The 27,262-nt window shown below is 35.3% G+C and overlaps 1 protein-coding gene across 7 annotated transcripts in view; it reads left to right on the forward strand.

Annotated features, from left to right (window-relative positions):
* The window catches only part of ESRP1 (epithelial splicing regulatory protein 1), a 96,480-nt gene that overhangs the window by 13,732 nt on the left and 55,486 nt on the right, over nucleotides 1–27,262 (forward strand). For all 7 annotated transcript variants that reach the window (XM_074200256.1, XM_074200258.1, XM_074200259.1 and 4 more), the window contains exons 5-10: nucleotides 11,201–11,299; nucleotides 11,493–11,547; nucleotides 18,557–18,667; nucleotides 18,787–18,919; nucleotides 19,029–19,071; nucleotides 21,486–21,787. In XM_074200256.1, coding sequence (XP_074056357.1) covers nucleotides 11,201–11,299; nucleotides 11,493–11,547; nucleotides 18,557–18,667; nucleotides 18,787–18,919; nucleotides 19,029–19,071; nucleotides 21,486–21,787 — 743 coding nt within the window. The remainder of the gene's footprint in view (nucleotides 1–11,200; nucleotides 11,300–11,492; nucleotides 11,548–18,556; nucleotides 18,668–18,786; nucleotides 18,920–19,028; nucleotides 19,072–21,485; nucleotides 21,788–27,262) is intronic.

A 27,262-nucleotide genomic window follows, 5' to 3' on the forward strand; every position in this document is an offset into this window, starting at 1 on the left:
ATTTTTGATGCTTTGTTTTTATGTCAAAATCATTTTTCAATATATTATAAAATTTAAAAGGACAGAGAAAGTAAAAATTTAAAAAATATAAAAGGAAAGAGAAAGTAAAACTAATAATATATTATTTATATAGCATGGGATAGGCAACTGACTTTTAGTTCTGCCCTTCAATCCTTGGCAATGAGGAAAGGAAGGTTTGTTCTTCCAGTTTTTCTTTGGAGCTATGCTCCAATGCTAGGCTTTTTTTCCCTATTTATTAAAAGGAGACGATAATGTGCAAACAACCCACTCTACAGCACTAATAACCAATGTAAAATGAGGCAAAGCAAAAGCATCTCAAGAAATTAAATGTTGGGAAGATAGAAGGTAGTATCTGGATTTCTATTAACTTTAAAGTTTAAGCTTTCTTAAACTTCAAAGTTTATTCCTCCAACTTGCAGGTAACTGGATTGGTTCATGTTCTTCTGTTCATTTTTTAGTCTGCCAGGTTGATCTGTCCCATCATTCTACTCACACTAGAATATGATGCATTCTAATATTAGGAAAGGGTTATGTGAAGAAAAGGGAATGTACAATTATACCATCTTCTATACTCTAACCTTCCATATTAAATGAAGTCTTATATCACGCAAGCTGAATTAATAAAATTATGTTAACATGATGGAGAAAAAAAATAACATGATGGAATTGCTTTAAAGATTGACTTTGGGGGTGGCTAGATGGCGCAGTGCACAGAGCCCCGGCCCTGGAGTCAGGAGTACCTGGGTTCAAATCCGGCCTCAGACACTTAATAATTACCTAGCTGTGTGGCCTTGGGCAAGCCACTTTACCCCATTGCCTTGAAAAAAAAATAAAGACTAAAAAAAAAAGTTGAGATAAAAAAAGATGTTGAGATTTAAAATGATTTTTTTAAAAAAATTCACATGAATAAAATAACACTCAGATAAAAAAAATAATGCACTTGGCACACCAGTAAACATGAATACATTCATTTCTTTTACATACTAAATCATAATTCGTCCATCCATTCCCCAATTAAAGAATACCTCTTTTTATTTCTAGTTCCTTGCTACAATGAAATTCCTGCTATAAATATTTTTGTAATTATGAGTGCTTTCCCTCATTGATCTTCTTGGAGTTTGTCTAATAGCGACATCACTGACTCAAAGGGTATGAACAGTGAATTGACTAAGGTTTGGATTTAATTCCAAATTGTTTTCCAGAAAGGTAGAAGTATTTTTCACCTCTCCTGGCAGTGCCTTGATAGGTCTTTTTCCTTATAGCTCTTACGATTGTCATTACTAGTGATCTGGAATATTTTTTCCTATTTGTTGGTAGCTTTTCTTTGTTTCTTTTGAGAGCTGCCTGTTATGTCCTTTGGCCATTAAAGGCATGGCTTCTAAAGCAACGCTTTGAAAGAGATGGGGTAGAGAATCAAACTGTTCTTTCATGATAGAAGAATGTAATATTGTTTATAATAATGAAATTTGCGTAAAATTTTGTAATATTGAAATAAACATTGCTGAGTTAACTGTGGTCACTGAACTTAATGACCAGAGAAGAAATTGTTTTAGTATCCTTTAATGTGAGCCAAGTAAAGAACTTGAACCCTTTCACTTCTGTTGTTAGTCATGTCTTAAATCAGTAGTCAGCATATTTGTGTTTAGTCCTCAATAAAAGATGAGTTTGAATTTCTTTGATTTAGGGAAGAGGTCATTTTAAATATATATTTTTATTTAATTTTTAATTTATGGAATAAAACAAGCATGTCCACAACATAGTTTTGGTTTTTTAAAGATGATTGTATATTTTTAAGTGAGAGTCAAAAAAACATTCACCAGAGAACTTTGCTAAAATTTTTTCCCCTTTAAAATTAGAATTTTTTTTTTAAAGATTTTTCAAGGCAATGGGGTTAAGTGGCTTGCCCAAGGCCACACAGCTAGGTAATTATTAAGTGTCTGAGGCCGGATTTGAACCCAGGTACTCCTGATTCCAAGGCCAGTGCTCTATCCACTGCACCACCTAGCCGCCCCCTAGAATTATTTTGAATTGAAGAATTTGAACATAAAATAAAAAATCTTTCTAGAAGGGGACTAACTTAATATTTCCCCTTTTCTTTCATTTTTATTTTTCCAATAAATAGGAATTTATTTTCTTTCTCTGCTATTCCTGAAAAAGAAAACCAAAACCCTTATTAACAGACATGCATAATCAAGGAAAACAGATCCCCACATTGATGATACAGTAAAGATTTATGTCTCTTGAGTCTATCATCTCTCTGTCAAAAGCTGGAGTAGCTCGTTTTAAGTCTTCTGGACTCCTGGTTGATCTTTGAATTTATCGCTATTGTTCTTAATTTGTTCTGCATTTTATGCAGTATCAGTTCATTTCTCTGAAATCTTCTCTTTTGTTATTTCTTGCAGAATAATAGTATACCATTATACTTATATATAATGCTTTATTCTACCATTCCCCTATTGATGAGCTACTTCTTGGTACTTTGCCATTATTAAAGAAAAAAGCTGCTCTTAATATTTTTGTGGACTTCTTAGATTCTAACTCTGCAGGGAAGGCTAGAGGTACAGAAGGCTTATTTTTTGTTATTGTGGGAGCCACTTTGATTCTTCTTTGTTTCTAGTAGTTCAAATGCATCTTTTCTCAGTCTGCTACTTCAGGCACTTTATTTTCCTCTCCACCACAAATGACTGGTCCAGTTTTATTAAATTAAGAACTAATAGACACCCTCTCCTTTCCATAATGTTCCAATAGGAAGAATCCTATGATGGAGGACAGAAATCCTAGGTTGATATACCTTCTCTGCTTCTTATAAAAATTATGGATATGTGTCCTTGGGCAAGAAATTTCCCTTTTTTTCCCTTCCTCAAAGGAAATGACTATTTTAGTCATTAGACTGTGAATTCTCTGAGAGAAGAACTAGTTTTTTTTTGCCTTTCTTTGTTTTCCCATCACATAGCAGAGGACCAAGAATGTAAAAGATGCTTAATAAATAGCAATTGATTGACTGACTCAAAGATTGGACAAGATGTTCTTAAGTATGTGATAAGTTTGTGACTAATAGAAACTAAGACAACCTTGTCAAATTTATACCTGACCAGGAATCTCCTCTACAAGGTAACTACCTGGTCATCCAGGTTTCATTTGATTTCTTGTGAGGGGAATAGTTACTCCCTTTTGAAACAGTACATTCCATTCTTTGTTAGTGCTAAGAGCTAAAAGTCCTTTCCTTCCAGTAAGCCTCAGTCTGCTTCCATGAAATGTAGACCTTAGTCTCCTTTGGGGTGTAAGTATACCTTTCTAGGCAAAGTTGTAGAAGTAGAGTGAAAAGTATAAAGTATGAAGTTTTGCCATGTCTTCTTCTGGATGTAATCTACATATGACTGGTTTGGTAAATTGAAAGACTAAAATGCTGGAGCTCAGACTAATTTTTAAAAATAAATGAGATATGGGTGGCTAGGTGGGGCAGTGGACAGAGCACTGGCCCTAGATTCAGGAGTACCTGAATTCAAATCTGGCCTCAGACACTTAATTACCTAGCTGTGTGGTCTTGGGCAAGCCATTTAACCCCATTGCCTTGCAAAAAAAAAAAATCTTAAAAGAAATAAATGAGGTATAAAATTTGTATTTGTTCCTTTATCTATTTGCCTCTTTTTCCTCTAAAGAGAAAGGAATCTGGAAAAGTTTGACCAACTTGTTTGAACAACTCATTCTTTTCTTAATATTTATTTTGTTAGACCATTTTCAGTAACATGGGATAGTAATTCTATTTTCTTAACTGATTTTTTTTAGGTTTTTGTTTATTTTGCAAGGCAATGGGGTTAAGTGGCTTGCCCAAGGCCACACAACTAAGTAATTATTAAGTGTCTGAGACCGGATTTGAACCCAGGTACTCCTGACTCCAAGGCCGGTGCTTTATCCACTACGCCACCTAGCCGCCCTTTCTTAACTGATTATAGGACATTTCTTAAACAGAATACAGCAAGATTAAGGAATTACACATTGGTTAATACACACTATATATGTCTTAAGGTATTTAAGAGTGCTTGTCCTATTTTTTCTCTTAAAGTTTGTCTATTTAGCATTATATTTATGTTCCTGTGTGTGTGTGTGTGTGTGTGTGTGTGTGTGTGTAAATTTGGGAAGCTGATTGGGAAGATGTGTCAATGTCTATAAATACATTTAACATTTTGGTGTTTGTTTTGCAGAGTAAATGTTCGTGGCTTAAAATCCAAGGAACTATTAAAAACTATACTTTTGAATGGATAAGCAAATCTGAATGTTTATCTTTAAATTTTAGAGCTTTATTTAAAATGTCTCCCTTATGTTCAGTTAATTTGCTTGACATTCTCTAATAAACTATAGCATTGCAGTTGCACCACCAATACCACCATCAACAAAACTTCCACCAAGGTGTCACAAAAACCAAGATGTTTAAAATTAGAAAAAATTCCTCAGTCATATTTCTAAGGTTTATGTCAGTATACATCTACTAAAACCCTTTGCCTTTTCTTTATGCAGTGATCATAGACTTTGAGTCCGTGCTATTGGCTTGACTGAACTTGGAGAGTCTCATTACCATCCCTGTAGCAGGGTGATTAAACTTTCCAGTCATGGTATTTCTGGAAGACTATTTTCTAATGGACAAAAAGGCTACCATCTGTGTGGCAATGAAATTATAGATTCTTAAAGTACCACATTTGTAAAGTAGCCTTTTACTTTAGGATTGAAAGAAATACTTTTTTTTAACACTGTTTTTGCTTTCCCCTCATTTATTTCCTTATACTGGTTCTCAGTTATGAAGCTTGCCAATCCAGTTCTCTCTTGTGACTTGCCTTGAGGGCAAAATGAGTAAGTTTTGCTTGACTAGCCATAAATAGGGAGAAATGAGGCTCATCTTCAAATGACTTGAGATCAACAGCAATAAGAATAAATGCATAATTATGAATTGATGAAGGAAGTAATTATTGACAGTTTTTCTTATCCCTCTTATTTTTGTATATGATTAACATTGCCTTAATGACTATTACCTAGTTGTATTAGGGAAGTAAAAAGGTGTCTTAGGGGGGAAAAAAGATAATTTGGTGTTTTGAGACTCTTGCTTAAAGAGTTGAGGCACAATGCATAGAAATAAGATAAGAAGTTAAAATCTCATTAACAAGCTGAAATTAAATGAAGAAATACTTTAGTTTGAGTGCCTTATTGAATAGTTTTGTGAATTTTATATCTAAAGACATAAAATTTTACTATAAACAATTTAAGGTGTTTTTATATACCACTCTTGATTTATGAATCCAGAAATATTTTTAGCTCCAATAGCCTAAGCATTGTACTAGTGCAATGAGAACTGCAAAAGAAATACATTCTTCATCCTGAAAGACCTAAGTCTATTAAAGAACTGAAGGAGACATATTTAAAAGACTCCATGATTCATATGGGTAACAAGCATAACAAAAGACCTACCTAAAAAGAGATCTCCCTCCAAGAAGGAGGTAATGTCAAAATCATATAAGATTTTTTTTTAGGGTTTTTTCAAGGCAAATGGGGTTAAGTGGCTTGCCCAAGCCACACAGCTAGGTAATTATTAAGTGTCTGAGGCCAGATTGAATTCAGGGTCTCCTGACTCCAGGGCCAGTGCTCTATCCACTCACCACCTAGCTGCCCCGATAAAAGATTTCTTGAGAGATAACTAAGAGAGCCTCATTCACTGCTTGATACTAATGCGGAATGGGTTTGAGTATAAAACAGATGAATATGTCTGCTACAGATGTTCCCTGGCATGGAGGAAGTACACCAAAGAATTCCTCATAGATTGTGAGGTCATCTGTATATTTGCTAGCAGATGACATTGTGTTGATTGTATCAAAATATTGAATTTCTTGGGCCTTCTAGATGAGATCTATAAATACTCAAAAGCTTGATCTAATTATTTATATAGGAAAAATCAAATGGATGAAGAATATTTATTTTCAGGCAGCTAGGTGGCTTAGTGGATAGAGCACTGGCCCTGGAGTCAGGAGTACTTGAATTCAAATCTGGTCTCAGACACTTAATAATAATTATCTGTGTGGCCTTGGGCAAGCCACTTAACCCCATTGCCTTGAAACCCCTCCCAAAAAAATAATACTTATTTTCCAGATGAATATGTAACCATGGCAAAAAAAATTAATACCACATTTGCAAAAGAATTTATCAGTATGCTTTGGATTAACATAAAATGTCAATAAAACTAATAATTCTTGGATGCTTTCTATATCTATTGCTTATTTAATCTTTTTAAAGTATCAATGATGCAAAGAGAAGACACCTTTTGATATAGAAAACTTTAGCTTCTTAGGCTTCTTTAACATCCCGAAATATATTCATCTTCCTACTCAGTTAATATTTTTTTGTATTGTATAACCACCAAGTGTCACAGACTTTCTTTGGAGGACCTTGTTATATTTTGAGAATGTCTTTTTCATTTTCTGCTTTAAATGACGATGTAGGAACTTCATTTATCTTCATGGTAGTCCCTTTGCTTAATCTCATTATGAACTCTTGCTAGTCAAAATGACCAGCTGCCCATGAAATGATTCTTATATGATGAATCAAGTCTTCAAGTTTCCTTATTCATTTTTCCACAGAGAAACTGAGCACAAGAATGTCAACATAGATATGATGCACATTTTATAGTTAAATATATCAACTCATTGGCCAAGGATTGAATATTGGAATTCCACAATTAAGTCTGTTGTCCTTGTTTAGTCATTTTCTTGGCAAAGATACTGAAGTGATTTTCCATCTCCTTCCATAGATCATTTTACAAATGGTAAAACTGAGGCAAATAGAGTTGAGACTTGACCAAGGTAAGTGACTGAAGCCAAATTTGAACTCAGAAAGCTGAATCTTCCTGATTCTAGACCTAGTACACTATCTGCTGCAGCACCTGGTTACCTCAAATGTGTTTGTTAAACCTCTGAAAAACTGATTCTTTGAGTTTACTGCTGCATAAAAAAACAGAAGAGACGGTTGCAGGACTGAAGACTCTTATTTTATCCTGATTGTTGGTCATCATAGTCTAAAGTTCTAAGCTAGCAGTGTTCAATATTCTTGGGCCTTTTCTACTTAAATACATTGATAAATTGCTGACTGTTAGACCTTTAAATAGTTAGAAATTGCGAGAGCTTTTACTTGACTTCATTAGTCACTTCCACACCAGGGTGAAATGTGGGAATAGGCTTTGTATACAAATGATTCTATAAATAAACATTGTGCCATTCTCAGATTTCATAAACCTGGATGGAAATCCTGGTGAAGAAATTTTGAGAGGAGTAATAAATGTTAAATGAAAGGCAAAGATTTTATTGGTCATTATTATAATTATAGGGGACCAGCACATGTTTTATATGGTGAGAATCATTATGTTCCCCTCACTAGAATTGTGTAAGCTTATTTAGCCTTTACTTAGCTATATATTTTTTTGTATGTTGCATTTCAAATGTAAGAAATTGTGATGATCATAGTCAAGAAATGAAAACCAAATTTACCTGCTCAGTGCCTGCAAAACCATAAGATTCTTTTTAGTATAAAGAAAAATCCAAATCTCACAAGGACAAGATGTTTGGAATTATTCTGAGCAACTTAACTATGTGAAAATATGTTAAAGATTAATTCACTCTTCTCAGAAGAATGATTGTGCTTCTTAGCTATAAATTAGTGATGGATTCATTCAAATGGTGTAGGACTCTTTGTTGCCCTTTTCTCCTGACAGTACATCAATATTGTAAATGAAGGAATGTCAAGGAAATCAGCAAGTATTTATTAAGTGACTACTATATTCCAGGAACTGAAGATAGAAAGGACAAAAGTGAAACAGTTCATGCCCTCAATGAACTTATATTCTTTTGGGAAAGATGATTTTTGAAGGAGAAAGTTTGGAGGCTCTGGAGGAAGGTTGATCTACAAGATAGAGCATGATATAGCATCTGACCCATAAACTTGAAGAAAATTAAGAATCCTAAGAGACAGAAGTGAAAGATAGTTCATTCTAATCATGGGGCCAGTATGTTTAAAGGCATAGAAATTCAGTGCTGTATAAAAATCATTTGACTAAACCATGAAATATGTGAACAACAATGCGTAATAAGACTGGAAGGGTTGGAACTAGGTTGTAAATGTATTTCAATGCCAAGCAAAACAGTTTGAATTTGCTCCTACAGATAATAAGGAGCCACTGGAGACTAGGAGAGTGGCAGAGTTAGACCTATACTTCGTATAAATCAATCTGTCAGCTTTGTAAAAAAGAATTTCGAAGAAACTGGTGTCAGGAGAGTAATTAGGCTATTACAATATTGGAGGTGGAAGATGACAAGGCCCTGAACAAGGATGATGGCTGTGTGAGTAGAGAGAGTAGCATAGCTATAAAAAAAATATTACAGAGGTAGAAACATGACTTTGTAACTGATTAAAATATGAAGGTTGTAGAAGAGAAAGAGGTTGAGAATAACTGAGGTGAATTTGGGAGACAATGGATCAGTTTGGACAAAAATATGGAAGTTTGGCAGAAGAATGGGTTTTGGAGGAAAGATTATGAGTTTTGTTTTTGAACGTGTTTTGAGATATTTATGGTATCTTGAAATTTCCATAAAGTTCTACCAAGATTGGAATTCAGAAAAGATAGTTGGGCTGTATATATAGATCTTGAAGTCATATGCATAAAGAGGATAATTATACCCATAAGAACTGATAAAGTCATCAAGTGAGAGAATATAGAGAAAGAAGTAAATGAGCCCAGGACAAAACTTTGTGGTATATCCACAAATTGTCATATTCAATTGATATAAGAACCAGCTTGTGCTCCAAGTCTCTCCTTAGCTAGATTAAGTAAGTTCATTATACTCTCTGAGAAATAATTTGTTGTTGTTATTCATTGTTCCACTAATGACTGACTTTTTATAACTTCATTTGAGATTTTTTCATAAAGATACTAGAATGCTTTGCCATTACTTTTTCTGGCAGTGTAGTTTATTTATGTGTAAATATTCTGAAAAAAAGTAATTTCTAAAGAGTTAGGTGCATGACTTGTCAAAAAAGATAGTAGTCCTTATCAAGTCATTGACCATACTAAAGTATGCTTCCTGGGCAACTCAACTATGTAAAATTAGGGTAATAGCATCTAACCCACAAATTTGGTGTGAGATCACATGACACAAACACTTTAAAACCATTAATGTTACATAAATGCCAACTGTTGTATTTGTGCTTGTTGGGTAGGTGTCAGGACTGATTTTGTAACAAACATCATCTTCAAAATGTCCAAATGAGCCTAGACCTCCAAAAGATAACCTTGGGATATACAGGTATACATATATTAATACTATAACATCATTGCAATTGTCAAACAATTTTAAAACTGGATCAGTGATGTCGAACTTGAAGGTAAATCGGGGACCATTGAAGCAAAACATAAAGATCACTATGGGCTGCATATTGACTTGGAAAATCAAATCAATTTTTATTTATGTTGTTAATGATTTCTCAGTTGCATTTTAATTTGCTTCAAATGCAATGAAAAGTGAGTGGACTGCATGTGGTTGTTGCTTTATGTTTGATCTCTATGCTTTGGATTACCATCAGGGCCAGTTTGTTATGACAACAAACATGAAAGTCACTTTGGGGGGCAGAGTTAGGAAGAGGATTGAACAACCCAAAATAATAGTTATCCATTTTATTCATTTCTCATTCCTGGCACTTTGGTTGCATAATGAGAAAGATTGGAAAAGTCCCTGGTGTTGGAAAGTTTGAAGACAGAAGGAAAGGGGAATGGCAGAGGATGAGTTGGATCTATGGTATCATGGAAATAACAAACATGAACTTGGTCAGATGAGGAAGCCTAGAATCCTGTAGTCTATAGAGTTATGAAGATTCAGACATGTCTGAACAGCAAAACATTACTAGCTACTTTAAAAAATACATATTCCCTAAAATGATGGAGATTAAATGGTATGATGAGTTTTTTGTTTTTTTCTTAAGTTATTGCAAAGCAATGGGGTTAAGTAGCTTGCTCAAGGACACACAGCTAGGTAATTATTAAGTGTCTAAGACCAAATTTGAACTCAGGTCCTCCTGATTCCAGGTGCTCTATCCACTGCGCCACCTAGCAGACTGGTATGACGAGTATTTAAAAAAAATGCTCTAAATCTGGAGGAAGTGCCATGAAAATGTTCTTAAAGATATATAGGGATAGCCTAATTGGAATAAAGTAGATTGTCTACTAAGGTTGTTTTGAAAGGAAAATGTTCCTTTATTTTTAGGTGTGAGTTTTTTATTGTTGGTTTTAGTTACATTATATTTAGTGCTCCTTAAGAAATATTCAACCCATATTTCACTTGTACTATGTAAGCCATCATAATGGTCTTTTCTTTACCCTTGCTTTACAAGTATTTTTATTACCCCAAACCTATGTGACTTTAGCATAGATACTGACTGCAAATTTTATGCACCTTATTTAGGAGACTTGTGAATATGTTAACTCTAAATCCCTCATAGAGGATCTCCTCTGTTCATTAGAGGTCTTACTCTTGACTCTTTAGATATCTGAGGAGCCCTGATAAAGTATTTGGATTTGGAATGCTTACACTCACTTCTGCTCCACAAAAGGCAATTTTATTATTCCTTGTAGTGTCTTTAGTTCTGTAATGGAGTCTTCCTTTATTCTTGGAAAGAAATTTGTGAGGCAAATGAAAGATCAGACTCTGAGTTTACATAGTTCTACATGGAAATAGGTACACCTGGGTGGCTCAGTGGATAGAATACTATGCTTGGCATCAGGAAGACTCATCTTGGTGAGTTCAGATATGCCCTCAGATGCTGACTTTGTGACCCTGGTCAAGTCATTTGACCTGCTTGCCTCAATTTTCTTATCTGTAAAATAAACTGGGGAAAGAAATGGCAAGCCAATCCATGATTTTTGCCAGGAAAACTCCAACTGGGATCATAAAGGGTTGAACAAGACTGAAACAGTAGAAAATAACAAAATGAGGCTAGCTGGACTAGGATTTTCAGAGGGATCTGTTTGGTCCCAAGGGCCTTCCACCTAACCTTTTTCCTCATTTGCTTTAGCTAAATATAAGACTGATGGTGATTAAGGAACTTTACTTAAAAAAAAAAAGAGAAAAAGTATTACCTTAACTCTAGTTCACAGACTTGCATCTCGAGAAGGGTGTTTCAACCCCCCGATATGGAGCTGCAGAAGTTGAAGATATGGGGAATGTTATTCTAACAATGATTTCAGAACCATACAGTAAGCACCACTTTGGAAACAAAGGATGTCCAAATGATAACTCCCCTTAGTCCCTCTTTCCCATCTCCTTTCCCTTCCTGTGCTCCTTGTCTTCTTTCAGAAGCCTCTATTATAGAGGGGCTTTTTCCCCCCTTGTCTTGTTTCTCCCTTGATCCAATTGAAAAATCAAGGTGTATGTTTGCCTCTTTTGTAGATCACAGATTTTCAGATCCAGAGAGAGTGAATTACAAATTTGAAAGTGGAACTTGGTAAGTAATCAAGGAATGCTGTTGGGGGGGCAGTACTGGAGGAGGGGGAAGAATATAATTCAGATTAACATAAATATTTATGTTGTTCAATTGTTTTCACTTGAGTGAGTTTTCTTGGCAAAGATAATTGGAGTGGTTTGCCATTTTTTTCCCCAGTTCATTTTATAGATAAGAATACTGAGGAAACCAGGGTTTTAAGTAACTTGCCCATGATTACAGAGCTAGGAAATATCTGAAGCCAGATTTGAACTCAGGAAGATGAGCCTTTATAATTTCAGACTCTGTACATAAATATACTAAAAGGTTAAATGTGGTATAGATAGAGAAATTTACACTATAAGAATATATAATAATATATAATATTCTATGAGACTATTTTAGGAGAGAAATTATTTGTAATGATTAGAATGTAGGCTCCTTGAAGGCAGAACTGTTTTTGTCTTTTTTTTTATCTCTAGCATTTAATTTAGTTTTTAGTATGCAGTTGATACATTGACTTGGAGGGGAGATGATAGAAAAAGCAGGACCTAATCAGTAGAGTATGTTGTTGCATTGTATTTCAGGTAGGAGGAATGTTATGTTCAAATGCATGAAGGTAGGGGAATAAAGAATGAGATCAGAGAACAATTAGTCCAGTTCAGCAGGAACATAGAGTATATTTGAGGGAGTATTGTGACATAAAAACAGCTCAGTTGGAGCTAGTTTGTAGAGGACCTTAAAAGGCTGCCTAAAGAAGAGTGAGGGTTTTTTTAAGTAGGCACATAATATGCTCAGACCTATATGTTAGGTAGATATATGTGATAACTAGGAAGAGGGAAAAATTAGAAACCATTTAGAATGCTATAGAATAGTTAGAGACTTGAATTGAGGTGGCCAAATGGAGAGGGAGGGGAGAAATTGAGGAAGGTATGAAAGATTATAGAAGCATGACTAATACATAAATGTGTATAACATGATTGTACATGTATTACCTGTATCAGATTACTTTCCTACTGTGGGAGGAATAAAACTTTTCAAAAATGAATGTTGAGAATTATCTTTACATATAATTGAGAAAATAAAAATAATAATAAAGAAAAATCGTAGAAGTAGAACTGGCTTGACTTGGCAAGTTGTTGTCACTGAATAAAGAGGCAGAGGAAGAAGCCAAAGATAATTTCTACACTCCTTGCTATCACAGTGGATAGAATTATCATAAAAATTTGTAGGGAAGCAGAGTCTTGTTTCAGGTTAACCAGAAATGTAATGAACTACCTTGGTAAGTAATGTAATTTCTCAAGTCATTGAAATGGAAATGGAAATTGAATAACTTTTGGAAGGTGTTCTATTCTTTGGATAGAACCTTCTGGATGAAATTTTAGAGATGATTATTTTGAACCTTTCCTGACCATCTATTCCTGAATTTAAAAAAAACCATAGAATATAAGAATCACCAACTACTAAAACTAAATTTCAATGAGAAAAAGATCCAAAATATTCTATGCCCACAGACAGCATTATTTAGTGCTCTATCATTTTTTTTTCTTTCCCTGTCCCTACCCCTCCATTTGCTAAATTGAAATAACTTTGTATTACTTGTTATATACTTAATTTGGTACTTTTTTTTAGGTTTTTTTGCCAGGCAAATGGGGTTAAGTGGCTTGCCCAAGGCCACACAGCTAGGTAATTATTAAGTGTCTGAGACTGGATTTGAACCCAGGTACTCCTGACTCCAGGGCCGGTGCTTTATCCACTGGGCCACCTAGCCAACCCTTAATTTTGCTACTTTTAAAGTACATGTTGAATTCTTCCACTAGGTATGAGTTTTTGTCTTTGGGTTCCAATTGTGTAGAACAACTAAGGTGGTGCAGTGGATAGAGCACTGGCCTTGGAGTCAGTAGGACAAGAATTCAAATTTGGCCTCAGACATTTGTCTCTTACTAACTATATGACATTAGAAAAGTCACTTAATCCTGATTACCTTGCACCCAGGGCCATCTCGAGTTGTCCTGATTCATAATCTGGCCACTAGACCCAGATGGTTCTGGAGAAGAAAGTGAAATTGGTGACTTAGCACAACCTCCCTCTCACTCAAATCCAATTCGCATGCTTATAAAGGCATCACTTCCCAGATGTTGTGGTTTTCTTCGAAAATGAAGGAGAAGCATTATTGTTATACTTAATAAATGATTATTATTTTGGAAGTGGAGGGGTAGTATTTCCTCTTTAAGTGAATTCAAAGCACTGGCCAGGGATATTTGATTAGTAAATCAAAAATGAACTAAAGAAAAACAAAGTTCATGAGGTCATAAAGGTATTTGAAGGGAATAGAAACTTCTGGAATTTTCTTTCTTTTTTAGTTCCAATAATCATCCATGAGCCCACCAGGAAGCTTTTGAAATTGTTTAAATGAGAGATGATGAGGGTTTGAATTAGGGTTGTGTGAAAGTAGAAACAGCAAGTTTTGGCAATGAAGTGATCTATAAGGTGAATAAGAGGTAGAAATAAGGATGACCATGAGATTGTAGGTTTTAGTAATTGATGTTGATGGTGCTCTTAACTGTAGGGTTAGGGGAGTTTGGAAGAAAAGAGTTCTTGGGGAGAAAGATGATTCTGTTTTGGAGGTATTCAGTTTGAGATGTCTGTGGGACATTCAGCTAAAAATAATCAAGTTCCCAAGGGGGTACTTTATCTTAGATTGTCTTAGATAAGAGAATGTAGATGCCTGAGAGTATAGCTCAGCAGGGGCACTAGGGCTGGATGTAGAAATGTATAATGATAAGAGATGCAAAGAGATGGTGATTAAACCCTATGGAGTTGATAAGATAACCAAAAGCGATAAGGAGAACAAAAACTGACTAGAATCCCTGCAGAAAACCTTAGAGGACACTAAAAGTTGGCATGATATAGATGACAAACAAAAGAGACAGAAAAGGAACAGTTGGACAGTAATGAAGAGAAAGGATCAAAGAGAAAATTTCCTGGAGAAACCTGTGATTGACAGTATCAGATGCTATAGAGGGGTTAAGAGGATGAGGATTTTTAGATATGACCTTTAGGACACCATTGGTAACTTTATAGAGATCCGTTTCCATTGAATGGAGAGATCAGGAGCCAGACTGCAAAAGGTTTAGAAAGGAAGTGTAGGCATTAATTGTAGAAGGTTTCTTCAAAGAATTTAGCTACAAATGAAAGGAGATACATAGGACAATAGCTAATGGGAATCATGGATCAAGTGCGTGTTATTTTTCGACAGAAGAATTAGTTTTACTCAGTTGAATACTTTATGAGTTTAGTAACAACTGTCTAAAAATCCTAAGATTTTGTGATGATGATACTTTTTAAAAAATGATTTATTTTTTCCTTAACGTAAAAATCTTAGCATTCATTTTTAAAAAATTTTAAGTTCCCCTACTCCCCAAGATAGTAAGCAATATGATATGGTTATACATGTATAGTCATGCAAAGCATATTTCCAAATTAGTCAGGTTGTGAAAGAAAACAACAACAAAAAGCACCACAAAAAATAAAGTGAAAAATAGTATCCATTCTTCATTCAGTCTCTATCAGTTCTTTCTCTGAAGGTAGGTAGCATTTTTCATCATGAGACCTTTGAAATTGTCTTGGATCATTGTATTGCTGAGATTAACTATATCATTCACATTTGATTATCATACAATAAATGTTCTCCTGGTTCTGCTCAGTTCACTTTTCATCAATTGTAGTTTTCCTAATATTGAAACAGCCCTGCATTTCTGATGTGTCTCACCTGGTCATAAAGTATAATGAATGTGCTATATGGCTATAATATCCTTTTTGGTATTTAATTAGAAATTTTTGTGTCAGTATTCATTAGATAAATAAGTCTATAGTTTTCTGTTTTTCACTCTTCCTGATTTAGGTTATTTTTTGTTTTTGATTTTTTTTTTTGTAAGGCAGTGGGGTTAAGTAGCTTGCCCAAGGCCACACAGCTAGGTAATTATTAAGTGTCTGAGGTTGGATTTGAACTCAGGTACTCCTGACTCCAGGGCTGGTGCTCTATCCACTATGCCATCTAGCTGCCCCATATGCGATGTCAATAAAGAATATGTCCAATCTTCTGCCTTCCTTTTGCCCCATTTGTTTTTGTTTTTGTGAGGCAATGGGATTAAGTAACTTTTCCAAGGCCACACAACTATGCATTAAGTGTGTGAGGCCACATTTGAACTCAGATCCTCCTGACTCCAGGACCAGTGCTCTACCCTCTGTACCACCTAGCTGCCCCTAGTACCCTGACAGAAAGCTGTCTAATATAGTTTAAACAGCATAACAATTAACATTTAAAAAAAAACATTGTTTCAAATTCTGTCTTCCTTCCCTCTTCCTGAGACAATTTGATCTAGGTTATAAACTTGCAGTGATGCAAAGCATATTTTCATTTTAGTCATCTTGTCAGTACCATATTTGTATCATAAAAGGAATTTAGTAAGACTCCTTTGACTATTTTTTCATATAGTATCAGAATTAATTATTCCTTAAATGTTTGGTAGAATTCAGTTGTGAATCCGTCTGGTCCTGGGGAGTTTTTTCTTAGGGAGTTCAGTATTGACTTGTTCAATCTATTTTTTTCCAAGGTGGGGCTATTTATATGTTCTATTTCCTTTGTTATTAATCTGAACAAATTATAACTATTGCAGATAAAAATTTATCTATTTAACTTAAATTGTTAGATTAGCATATGGTTAACTGGGCAAAACAGTTGCTAATACTTCCTCTAATTTTCTCTTTATTGATGGTGAAGTCACCCTTTTCAGTTTGTTTTGGTTTTGTTTTGTAACAATGAGGAGAGACATGGTTGGTCACAGAGAAGAAGGTACTAATAAATAGAGATTAAAGTTTAGAATGGTACTCATAAAGGGTAAAATTTGTTAGAGAAGAATGAATGAAATGGGAATATAGGTGCATATATATATAGTACAGTTTGTCTCTGCAAGAAAGGCTGCCTTTTTTCCCCCTACATGAAAAGTAAACGGAGGAAGAAGGTGCCTAAATGATGTGAGATAAGAGGGGAGAAAGAGGAACTCTTGATGAATAGACTAATTTTTTGGTGAAGTCCTTAACTGAGAGATAGAATAGAGGGGGAAAAGGAGAATATTTTTTTACAGCTAGTTGGAGAATAGGATTGTAAATCAAGTAGGGAAAAATAGGATAGTTATCTTGCTATTGTGAGGAACCCATTGATATAGGTAATATAAATTTCTAGAAAACTCAGACAGCATGATTTTGTGGGGGTTTTTTTCCTGGTTCATTCAAGAGGATGTGAATAGGAAGATAGGTGGATCATGGTAGTCAATAAGGTATTTAAGTGTGATCAGTGATAGGAAAAGGGGGGGGCAAGGAGTTGAGGAGAGTGTGAACTAAGTTAGTTAACCAAGGAATCTGTAAGGAAGGAAACAGAATGTATTTGGTGCAGGGGGTAATAGCCTGTGAAATAACTGCAAGGAAGGGGAAGATGGAGGTTGTGATGAAAATGAAAAATATGGTTAGGGGGTCATACAGTATCAGAAAAAATGGAATGATGATAATCAGAAAAAGGAATTTCAGAGTTCTTGAACAAGGAAGAGGAACACTTATGGATAATGACAAGGTCAAGGCTATGACCATTGAGGTGGAACGGAAAAGTAAATCTTGTGAATTGAGTAGATTGAGGAACTGGGTCTTTGAGGGTATATTAATATCTCTATTGAATTCCCCTATTATTAGAACAATAAATGAAATGAGAATATAATTATGATCAAGGCACTAAATTTACTGAGGAAGATCTGGATTATGTGAAAATGTTTTGAAGTGGGAATTCACATGTAAAGGTAGTTGCAGGTGCCATTAGAAAGAATAAAATAAAAGTGGCATTAAAAGAAATAGTCAGTCTCCCAGTTCAAGTAAAGAAATATGCTAGAAAATGTAACTTGTACAAGAAAGGGTGATTGTTATCAAAGGTGGACATAATGAAAAAGAAATACAAGATGAAGGGAAGTTGCTTTGTCATTTAGCGAGCATTCCAGAAATCACAGTAAGAGTGGTAGATGACCCTTTGTAGGGTTAAGATGGAAGATAAGGAAGAGGGGCTTGGAACTTGAAATCTCTGGGATAGGGTTTATGTATAAGGACATGAGAGTATATAACTCTGGAATGTAAGCAGACTAGCAGTTATTGAAGAGAAGTTCTTTGAGGAACCTATAAGATTAGAATGACCTTTTTTCACGAAATTCACTCTTTCGGTAGATGGTGATATATTCTTTGGGACTTCTTACATCAGGCAAAGGCCAGATTGTTAGAAAGCCAGGGGTGTCCTGCTTGTTGTGGAGAAAGCCATAGGAGGTGGAGGAGATGGAAAAGGTCTTGTCCACAGAGGGCAGCCCTAAGCTGGATATGATCCTGGGCCAGGGCCCCACAAAGGAGACAATTGGGCAGCAACTCCAGAAGGTTGAGTCTGGGGAAAAAAAGAAAGTCTTCCCCCCAGCTGGCATGTCCAGGCTCTGAATGTGACCATGCCTTAGGGTTCCAAGGTAGGACTGTATTTAAAGGTTATCCTGTATATGTTGAAGTCTGTTAAGTTACTTCTGTAAGTATCCTAGTCTAGAACTAAAAGAAAATCACTTTAAATTATCTTTGCTAAACAAATGCTGCCAGTTGAATATAATCCTTTTGAGGATAAGTGCCTGAAAGAAAATTTCTTATGGTTCATTCATTTAAAGACAGTTGGAATGAAAGAATTTGCTAGCTTTGAAATGAGTAGGCAGCTTCTGTGATCCACAAAGCTTAAGAGAACTTTGAGCCCTGGCTCTCCTATTGGGAGATGATATTATGTTACCATCTGCTGAAATCTGAACCCAAAATAACTATTGTATAGAACCACAAAGAACAGATATTTGCTGATGGTGAGTCTATAAAAATTTTCACTTTATGTGAAAGAAACCAGGGGAGATGGAGGAGGAGATAAAAGGCATTGATGAATTTTGAAAGTATCTAAATGTCCTTACTTGTTCCACAGCAGTAAGATGGAACTGGTGGATGATAACACTATAGTCAGAGCAAGAGGCTTGCCATGGCAATCATCAGACCAAGATATTGCAAGATTCTTCAAAGGCCTTAACATTGCCAAGTAAGTTTTCTTTAATTGTAACAGGTTATAATGGATCAGATTGCCTTTTGTCATTCTCCTGCTTAGTTCTTTCTTCTTTGCTTGCCAGGTTCTGATAATTTTGTAAAAAATTCTTACAGGGGAGGTGCTGCCCTTTGTCTAAATGCTCAGGGTCGAAGAAACGGAGAAGCACTGGTCAGGTTTGTGAGTGAAGAGCACAGAGATCTCGCACTGCAAAGGCACAAACACCACATGGGGAATCGGTATATTGAGGTATGCTTCAGCAGTGAAAGTCCCTTCTGAGCCATCCTGAGAAATAGTTAAATGGCTATGTGATTGTACATTCAAAATCTGACTGTAATTTCTTTAATCTTTTCTTTAGGTTTACAAAGCAACAGGTGAAGATTTCCTTAAAATTGCAGGTGGTAAGTCACTGTTCTGTGATCTTGTTTTATTGGTAAGGAAGAGATTTTTTAATAGGTAAAATTCTAAAAACCTACTATTTGTCTTAAAATGCTGATATTTTTCTTAATATGATTTTAAATTCCCTGCATAATTTTTTTTTAGATTTTTCAAGGCAATGGGGTTAAGTGGCTTGCCCCAAGGCCACATGGCTAGGTAATTATTAAGTGTCTGAGGCTGGATTTGAACTCAGGTACTCCTGACTTCAGGGTAGGTGCTCCATACACTGTGCCACCTAGCTGCCCCCGAAGGGAATATTATTTTTAAAATGTAATTCCCTAAGGTCTAAGATTCACTAATGCTGTAAGCATTCAAGTCCATTTCCTCCTCCCTCCAATTGTTTTGTTGTATTCATGTTATCTTTTAGTTTTATACAAGAAACTGCTGGTGACTCAGTGTTGAGTGCTAGCCCTGGGATCAAGAAGATCTGATCCCAAATCTAGCCTTAGATAGTTATTAGCTGTGTGACCTAGGGCAAGTCATTTAATTCCTGCTTCCCACAATTTTCTCAATTGTAAAATGATGATAATAATTAGTTAGCACCTACAGATATTACCTCATTTGATCCTCACAATATCCCTGCAAATAATACCTCATTTGATCCTCACAGTATCCCGCAAGGTAGGTGCTAGTCATTATGATGTCTATTTTTCAGTTCAGGCAGGGAAAGGTTAAGTGACTTGCCCAGGGTTAGAATTAATATGTGAATATTTGATTCCAAGGCCCAGTGGTCTATCTGCTAAACTAAGTTACCTGGTTGTCTATAAAGTAGGCATTATCATTATCACTACCAAAGTGACCTAATTTTTCATTTTTATTTTGGATTAAAAAATTATCTCAACCAATAAAGGGGGAAGTTACCAACGCTTTAGTTTTGTGATTCTTGGGACAAAAGAATAAAAAATAAAGAATAAATTACCTTCCGATGAAGTGAAATTAGAAGTTCATTACAGGACTCCTTACTAGGGTTAAAACAAAAATTTAAGGATGGGTAAATTAGGATTAGATCATAGATCTGAAGCTGAAAGGGACCCAACAGACAAAATGAAAAAGATCATGAAACACCTCCACAATTTGTAGTTGCTCTAATCTGCTTCTAATTTTGTATTCACACTTCATTTAAATGATCCAAAATCACTGAATGTGAAATAATATAGTGATGGAAGAAACAAAATGTATTCTTTCCAGTATTTCCTTGGCAAACAAGGAACATATGTTGTAGTCTAAAAGGTTAGGAACAGTGTAACGTTTCATTCTTACCAGTAATATACTCATTGAGACTTTAAAAGCACTATGATTGTTGCAAAATGCCAAAACTTCATCTTATTCTTTCAATATTTGTGGCTTTTTTGGGGAGGGGTGGACTGAGCCTGTTAGAAAAGTTAATTCTAATGTGCTTCCAGGATTGAGTGGATATAGGAGTGTAAGGGAAAGGATTCTGAAAAATGTACCAAAAGATTTTCACTATGTTTTAGATTCCCCATGGAGATGTCTTTCAACTCTAGGGTTTTAAAGGTGTAGCCTCAAATACCTCTTGTTTCATTCAGACATCTTACTGTGGGCTAGAGTTGGGTTTCCCCTTTGGTAGTTTGATGTACTATAAAAGAAAAAAATTTCCCTATTTTTTCCATGGGATGAGGATAGGACAGGACTAGGATTTTTGTCCTTCAATGTTAATGAGATTTTGGGTCATAATCTGATTTTATTTATCTATAGGCCCCCAGATTCTATAAGCCTTATTTTCATTTTGACATGCTAGATGGATCTGTTCTTGGGGAAAATCACCTCAGCTCCTTGGGTCTTAAATCAACCACTTAGATGTACGAACTGACTTGAATGTCAGAGCTGGACAGTTAGGAAGAGCTGAATCTAGCAGGTGTTTCTCTTGAAGAAGACAGTCAAGGGGAAAGTTACTGATTATAGTAAGTTTTCCTAAAGGCAGCATTTCTATATTGGAGAGTTATATTGGTGATTAAAAAAAAAACCAAACAAACCCTAGGAGAAAGCACGCGTAGGAGAGGGTTTTTTCTTTTTGACTTGGTTTTAATGTTAGGTTCTTTATTTTATTTTTTCCAATTACATACAAAGATCGTTTTCAACACTCCTTTTTTTGTAAACTTTTGAGTTCCACATTTTTCTACTTCCCTTTCTTCCCTCTGCTTTTTCTGTGACAATAAATAAACTGATTTAGTTTATACATGTTAGGAGAGGGTTTTTTTTTTAAATCAAAGCAGAAAGTTAAAATCCTAGGATATATATCTTCAGAAGAAACAATAAAAAGCTGGGAAATAGCTATAGATTTCAGGTGTTTATTCTCTTCAGTTCTGTGACTTTGAAGACCTTTTTTCTTTTCCCTTTCATTGCATTGGTTCTCTAGGTACTTCCAATGAAGTAGCCCAATTCTTATCCAAAGAGAATCAGGTCATTGTCCGAATGCGAGGACTCCCGTTTACGGCCACAGCAGATGAAGTATTGGCTTTCTTTGGACAGCATTGCCCTATCACAGGGGGGAAGGAGGGTATCCTATTTGTCACCTATCCTGATGGTAGGCCAACAGGGGATGCTTTTGTCCTATTTGCTTGTGAGGAATATGCACAGAACGCACTGAGGAAACACAAAGATTTGCTGGGTAAAAGATACATTGAACTCTTCAGGAGCACTGCAGCTGAAGTTCAGCAGGTGAGTGAAAAGAAATTAATTACTTTGAGTTAAATATTTACTGATGTGTAATGTGGTTGTGATCACTCTACTGCATGTTATGGAAATGCTTGTTTTATTCCACAAATTAATTTTTATTCATTTAAAAAAAGTGAATACAGTCAATCTTTGGAGAATGCAGTAGACTAGTTATGTATGTATCCTTTCTCTTCAATCAGATGTAAGTTCCCTGATAGTAGAAATTGTCACTTTAACAATTTTTTTCTGGATCCCCCAGAGCCCAGTTCAGTGTCTTCCTTATTCAAGACACTTAAATATTTAATTGTTTTTCCTTTTTTCTTCCCTCCCCCTCCTCCTCCTCCTAAAGATGGCTATCATTAAAACAAATGAGTGTGTGCGTGTGTGTAGGGGTATATACATATATGTGTGTGTATGCATGCACACACATGTACATATATGTATGTATGGGAAATTGTTCTGTATTATAAGTTTTATCAGTTCTTTCTCTGGATGCATTTATCATCATTCTTCATATGTCCTTTATTATCAGTATGATTATTTATAATGGTCAAAATAATTCACTCCCTCAAAATCATTCTTAAAATATTGCTATTTCTGTATACAATGTACTCTTGGTTCTACTCATTTTACTCCATTATTTCGTGTAAATGTTTTCATGTTTTTGTATAACCACAGAACTCATCATTTCTTATTACATAGTAATATTCCATCACAATCATATACCACAACTTGTTCAGCCATTCCCCAATTGATGGACTTTGTTTTCTTAAAGCTAAGTAGTTTGAAGCTGTTCTCTACATGATCATATGAATCTATGATCCCCACTTGGAAATCTACCTGAGGTGATAGAAATCTTCCTTTGATTTTTTGTCTTTTAATATTTTGTGAACCTTAGGATAATTTTCAGACTTTTCATCTATTATCCATTTCTCCTGTTAAGAAGTATAAGGAATGATTCATCTGGACCCCTATTCTATTCCAATAAGCATCAATCAATTTGATATGATTCCATAGTATTAGTAATTATAAGTTCTGTATATTAGGTCCCAGAACTCTGATCTGAAGATTGTAAAATCACTTGCATAATCATAGGAAGCTAACTAGAGGTCCTCCACCCTTGTTTTTCCCTTGTCTTGGTGACCAAACCCAGTGTGATGAAGGTGACTAAATTACATGGAAAATCCCCTCAATTTGTTCTTGTAGTATATGTATCTATCTCTTACCTAACCCAAGAAGGAGTTCATCCATCTTATGACCACCTCATCGTGGGAGATGCTCCATTTTTCGCCCAACTTATGATCTTGTTGACATTGTCATTTTTGCCGATTTTAGTGTATGTGTCACATGTCAGTTGATGGAATTGTTATCTGTTTTGTACAACTATTCGGGAATATCTAGATGCCAACCCCTGGAAAGCCCTGGGAAAAGAGGGCATCTCAGATAGCGAAGAAGATTTGAGGACCATTTCATTAGAGGGGACCATGAACCCTTTAATAAAGTGCCATTGGCTCAGAAATCTGCCTCATTCTCTTTTATTGAAGATGGGACAATTTTAATCACCTCCATGGTCATGATGCTTTATTCACCAAACTTAAAGAGCTGTGATCTCAGTACTGTGGTATTTCCAATTGTACAGATTGCAGCTTTCATTTTTCAGAGGCAATAGACCAAAGGTGCTAGGAATCTTCTTGTAGAACTTTTGATGGTACTTAATGACTGACTGGTGGTTGTCTTCTACATTTTCTTTGCTACTGACCCTCTTCTGGTCCTCCATCTCCTGGAAAATATTTTTTCCTTGTGAATATACAACTCTTTCTTGACTTGCCCTTTCATATCACATACATCTGCTAATGTGGTATTGGGGCTTTTTATCTTAATAATAATACTTGAAACAGTGTTTATTTTTCTTTTTCAGAGTAATATGTCCTTTAGAGTAGAGACTATGGCTTAAATACGTTTATTGTTTTGAACCATTAGCAAAATGTGTTGCTCATAGTAATGTAAGAAAGAGATTTCTCAGTATAATTTCCTTACCTTTTTAATATATAAAGATCTCTTTATGTGATTTTTTTTTGTTTTCTTGGAATTTGCCTGTGATGAGAGACTTTAATAAATCAACATGCTTTTTTTGATTCTGATGACAGTTCTTAGTGCCGTAGAAAATGAATGCATGTTAGGAAATGGAAATCTAGAATTAGAAATAAAATCTTGTGACACAATAATTTTACAAACATTATAATTTGCCCACCCAATTCAAAGAGATGAATGACAGATGATTTTTTTAATATTCTAAAGTGAGTGTATTTAGGTCATTAGGTATAAAAAACCTAGTATGAGGCACCAGTAGACCTGGAGACTTGTTTAATCAGAAATGTGGGTTAAAATCCTAGTTTGGATATTTAATACTTGTGATACCTTGGCCAAGAAAATCCCTTCCTCATCTTGACCTTCAGTTTGCTCATCCAGAAAGAAGAGTTTTCAACTAGATGATCTCTAAGGAAGGAGCATTGAATAGTGACTAAAGATCTGGATTTGAATCAGGATGACCTGAATTTGAATCTCTTCTCAAATGTTTACTAGCTTTTAGTTGTCCAGTTGTGTCAGACTCACTGTGATCTCTGTGGGGTTTTCTTGGCAAAGGTAGTGGAATAGTTTGGCATTTCCATCTTTAACTCCTTTTACAGTTGAGGAAACTGAGGCAAAAAAGGTTAAGTAACTATTCTGCAGAATCAGAATAACAATAGCACTTATCTTAAAGGATTGTTAGGAGGGTCAAGTATCATAATGTATGTAAAGTTTCCTAGGGATCTTAAAGTTCATTGTTAATAACAGCTATTATTATACCAGTTTTAGTACTAAGATTTTGGATTGTCTTGTCATATATTATGAATAACCTGAAAGTCAAGTTTAATTCCTGAAAGCCAAATAAAACTGGTCTTACTCCTTTTTAGTCACAACCTGACCTCTTGTGGGATTACTGGAAAGGTGCTAGACCTTAGTGTAGGATTGTGGGTTTTTATACGACTTTCATAGGAAATGATGATGCTGACATCAGAGAGCTTAATCAGACTACATATATATACTGCATTCCTTCCCTTATGACAGTCTTCACTGGGAAGAATTTCTCTTACCTGTGCCACCAAGACACACAACCTAGGGTATTTGTCCTGAGTCGAGATTGACAAGATAGGTAGGATCAGTGTATTTAATTATTAAGTTGTCATCTTTTTGTTTTTATGTTACCATCAAAATCAGATATTATTGACTAATTTCAGCGAGTTAATGATATAACTCTGACCTCACCTCTTCTGTGCTTGCTTTCAGAGAGCTCAAGGTAGATTAGAAAGTAAGAAAAGGATCTTCTCAGGAAAGTGATGTACATATCATATCTCAGTTTAATATGTCTAGTAATCTATGCTAGTGCTGGGTTTAAATTGTGATTCCCATATGTAGGAATCAGATAAAGGTATTGCCAGTTCACAAACATTATTTGATTGTAACCAAAAAATACGTAGTGGATTATCCAATTACAGACAAGTAAGTATGGGCTGAGTACAGTGGTGGCAGTGTGTGACTGTGCTATAACCTGTCAAAAACAGTTGTATGCAACCATTTTGAGTATGAAAATCTCTTATACTTTAAGAATCATGGACCCTCCCCTTTGTGTACACACAGTCTCCCTCTCTCTCCCTCTCTCCCTCTCCCTAATGCTTTTTTTTTTTTAGTTTTTGCAAGGCACTGAGATTAAGTGGCTTTCCCAATGCCACACAGCTAGGTAATTATTAAGTGTCTGAGGCTGGATTTGAACTCAGGTACTCCTGACTCCAGGGCCAGTGCTCTATCCACTGTGCCATCTAGCTGCCCCTATCAGTAATATTTAACTTATTATCCAGTAAGAAATTTTTTTCTTCTGGATCTGAGATTTCAGTGATATAGGGAATAATTCCTGATGAGCTCCAACCATACAGATTAGAAATTAGCATTTGAAGTTTTACAGGGGAAAAAAATAAACATTTATTAAGCTCCTACTATGACTCAAACAGGGAGCTTTAACTCTTTACAAATATTATCTCATTTGATCCTCACAATTGAAGAAACTGAGGTAGATGGATGTTAAACCGCTCCAAGGTTCACACAATGAACTAAATGTCTAAACCTGAATTTGAATAATTCCAAGTTCATCACTCTATCCACTGTGATACCCAGCTGTCTTACAGAGTTGTGACAGAGAGCTTGTGACTTGCTCAGGGTTACCTAGTATCTATCAGAGGTAGAGTAGGAAGTAGAAAGGCCATCCATCAGACTCTTCAGATTGAGAAAATATTTGATAAGAAAAAAGTTAGGAATTATCTATTACTTTATGAATGGCATTTAATTTTATCCCTGACAATATCATCTGTATATCTTTAAAAATGTTAAGTTAATTATTCAAGCTAATTACTGAAGAAAACATTAAGTACTGGTATTCCTTCTCCAAAAAGTGTCCATTTAATATGTGATGACATGCATATATTTTATTCAGACACTTTGCAATTATCTAATGACCTTCACTGATTGAGAACCCCTGGTATGGAAGTATAAGTTTATTGTAGTCACTAGTGACGTGTTTGTTCTCAGATTCCTCAACCTCCTACACAAACCAGAACAAAGATGGTATTGCTCATGTGCATGGGTCCACTTTATCATGGGATCATGTAAAATAGTTTTTGTAATGAGAGGTGGGTAGTTCAGTAAAGCACTGCTAGGCCTGGAGTCAGGAAGAACTGAATTCAAAACTGGTTTCAGACTCTGTCTAGGTCTGTGTATCTCTGGGTAAGTCATTTAATCTCTGTTTGCCTCAGTTTCTTAATCTGTACAATACGGATATTAATAGCATCTTTTGTGAAGAGTGCTTAACACACTTTTATAGTTTTATAAAAAATCTTTATTAAGGTTGGATAAAACACCCAGACTCACTAGACCCATAAAATGTCTAAGGGGCTTTCTTTTTTTTTTTTTAGTTTATTTTTATTAAAGATATTATTTGAGTTTTACAATTTTCCCCCCCCAATCTTGCTTCCCCCCCCCACCCCCCCACAGAAAGCACCCTGTCAGTCTTTTACTTTGTTTCCATGTTGTACCTTGATCCAAATTGGGTGTGATGAGAGAGAAAATCATATCCTTAAAGAAGAGAAGAGAAGTCTAAGAGGTAACAAGATCAGACAATAAGATATCTGTTTTTTTCTAAATTAAAGGGAATAGTTAAGGGGCTTTCTTTAAACTATGAAACTAACAAATTGGAATCCCAGTTCAACATTTGTTTTAAAATCATGTTTTATACAGTGGATGCTTGTTGCTCCATTAAAATAGTGTGTGTTTTTGTGTATTAAACACATACACACATACATAAATACATATACACACACACAGACACGAAATATTATCTCATTTGATCCTCACAAGTCTAGGAGCTCCTTATCATTATCACCATTTTAC

This window comes from Macrotis lagotis, chromosome X (assembly GCF_037893015.1).
Source record: "Macrotis lagotis isolate mMagLag1 chromosome X, bilby.v1.9.chrom.fasta, whole genome shotgun sequence".
In the NCBI taxonomy this organism is placed as follows: domain Eukaryota; kingdom Metazoa; phylum Chordata; class Mammalia; order Peramelemorphia; family Peramelidae; genus Macrotis; species Macrotis lagotis.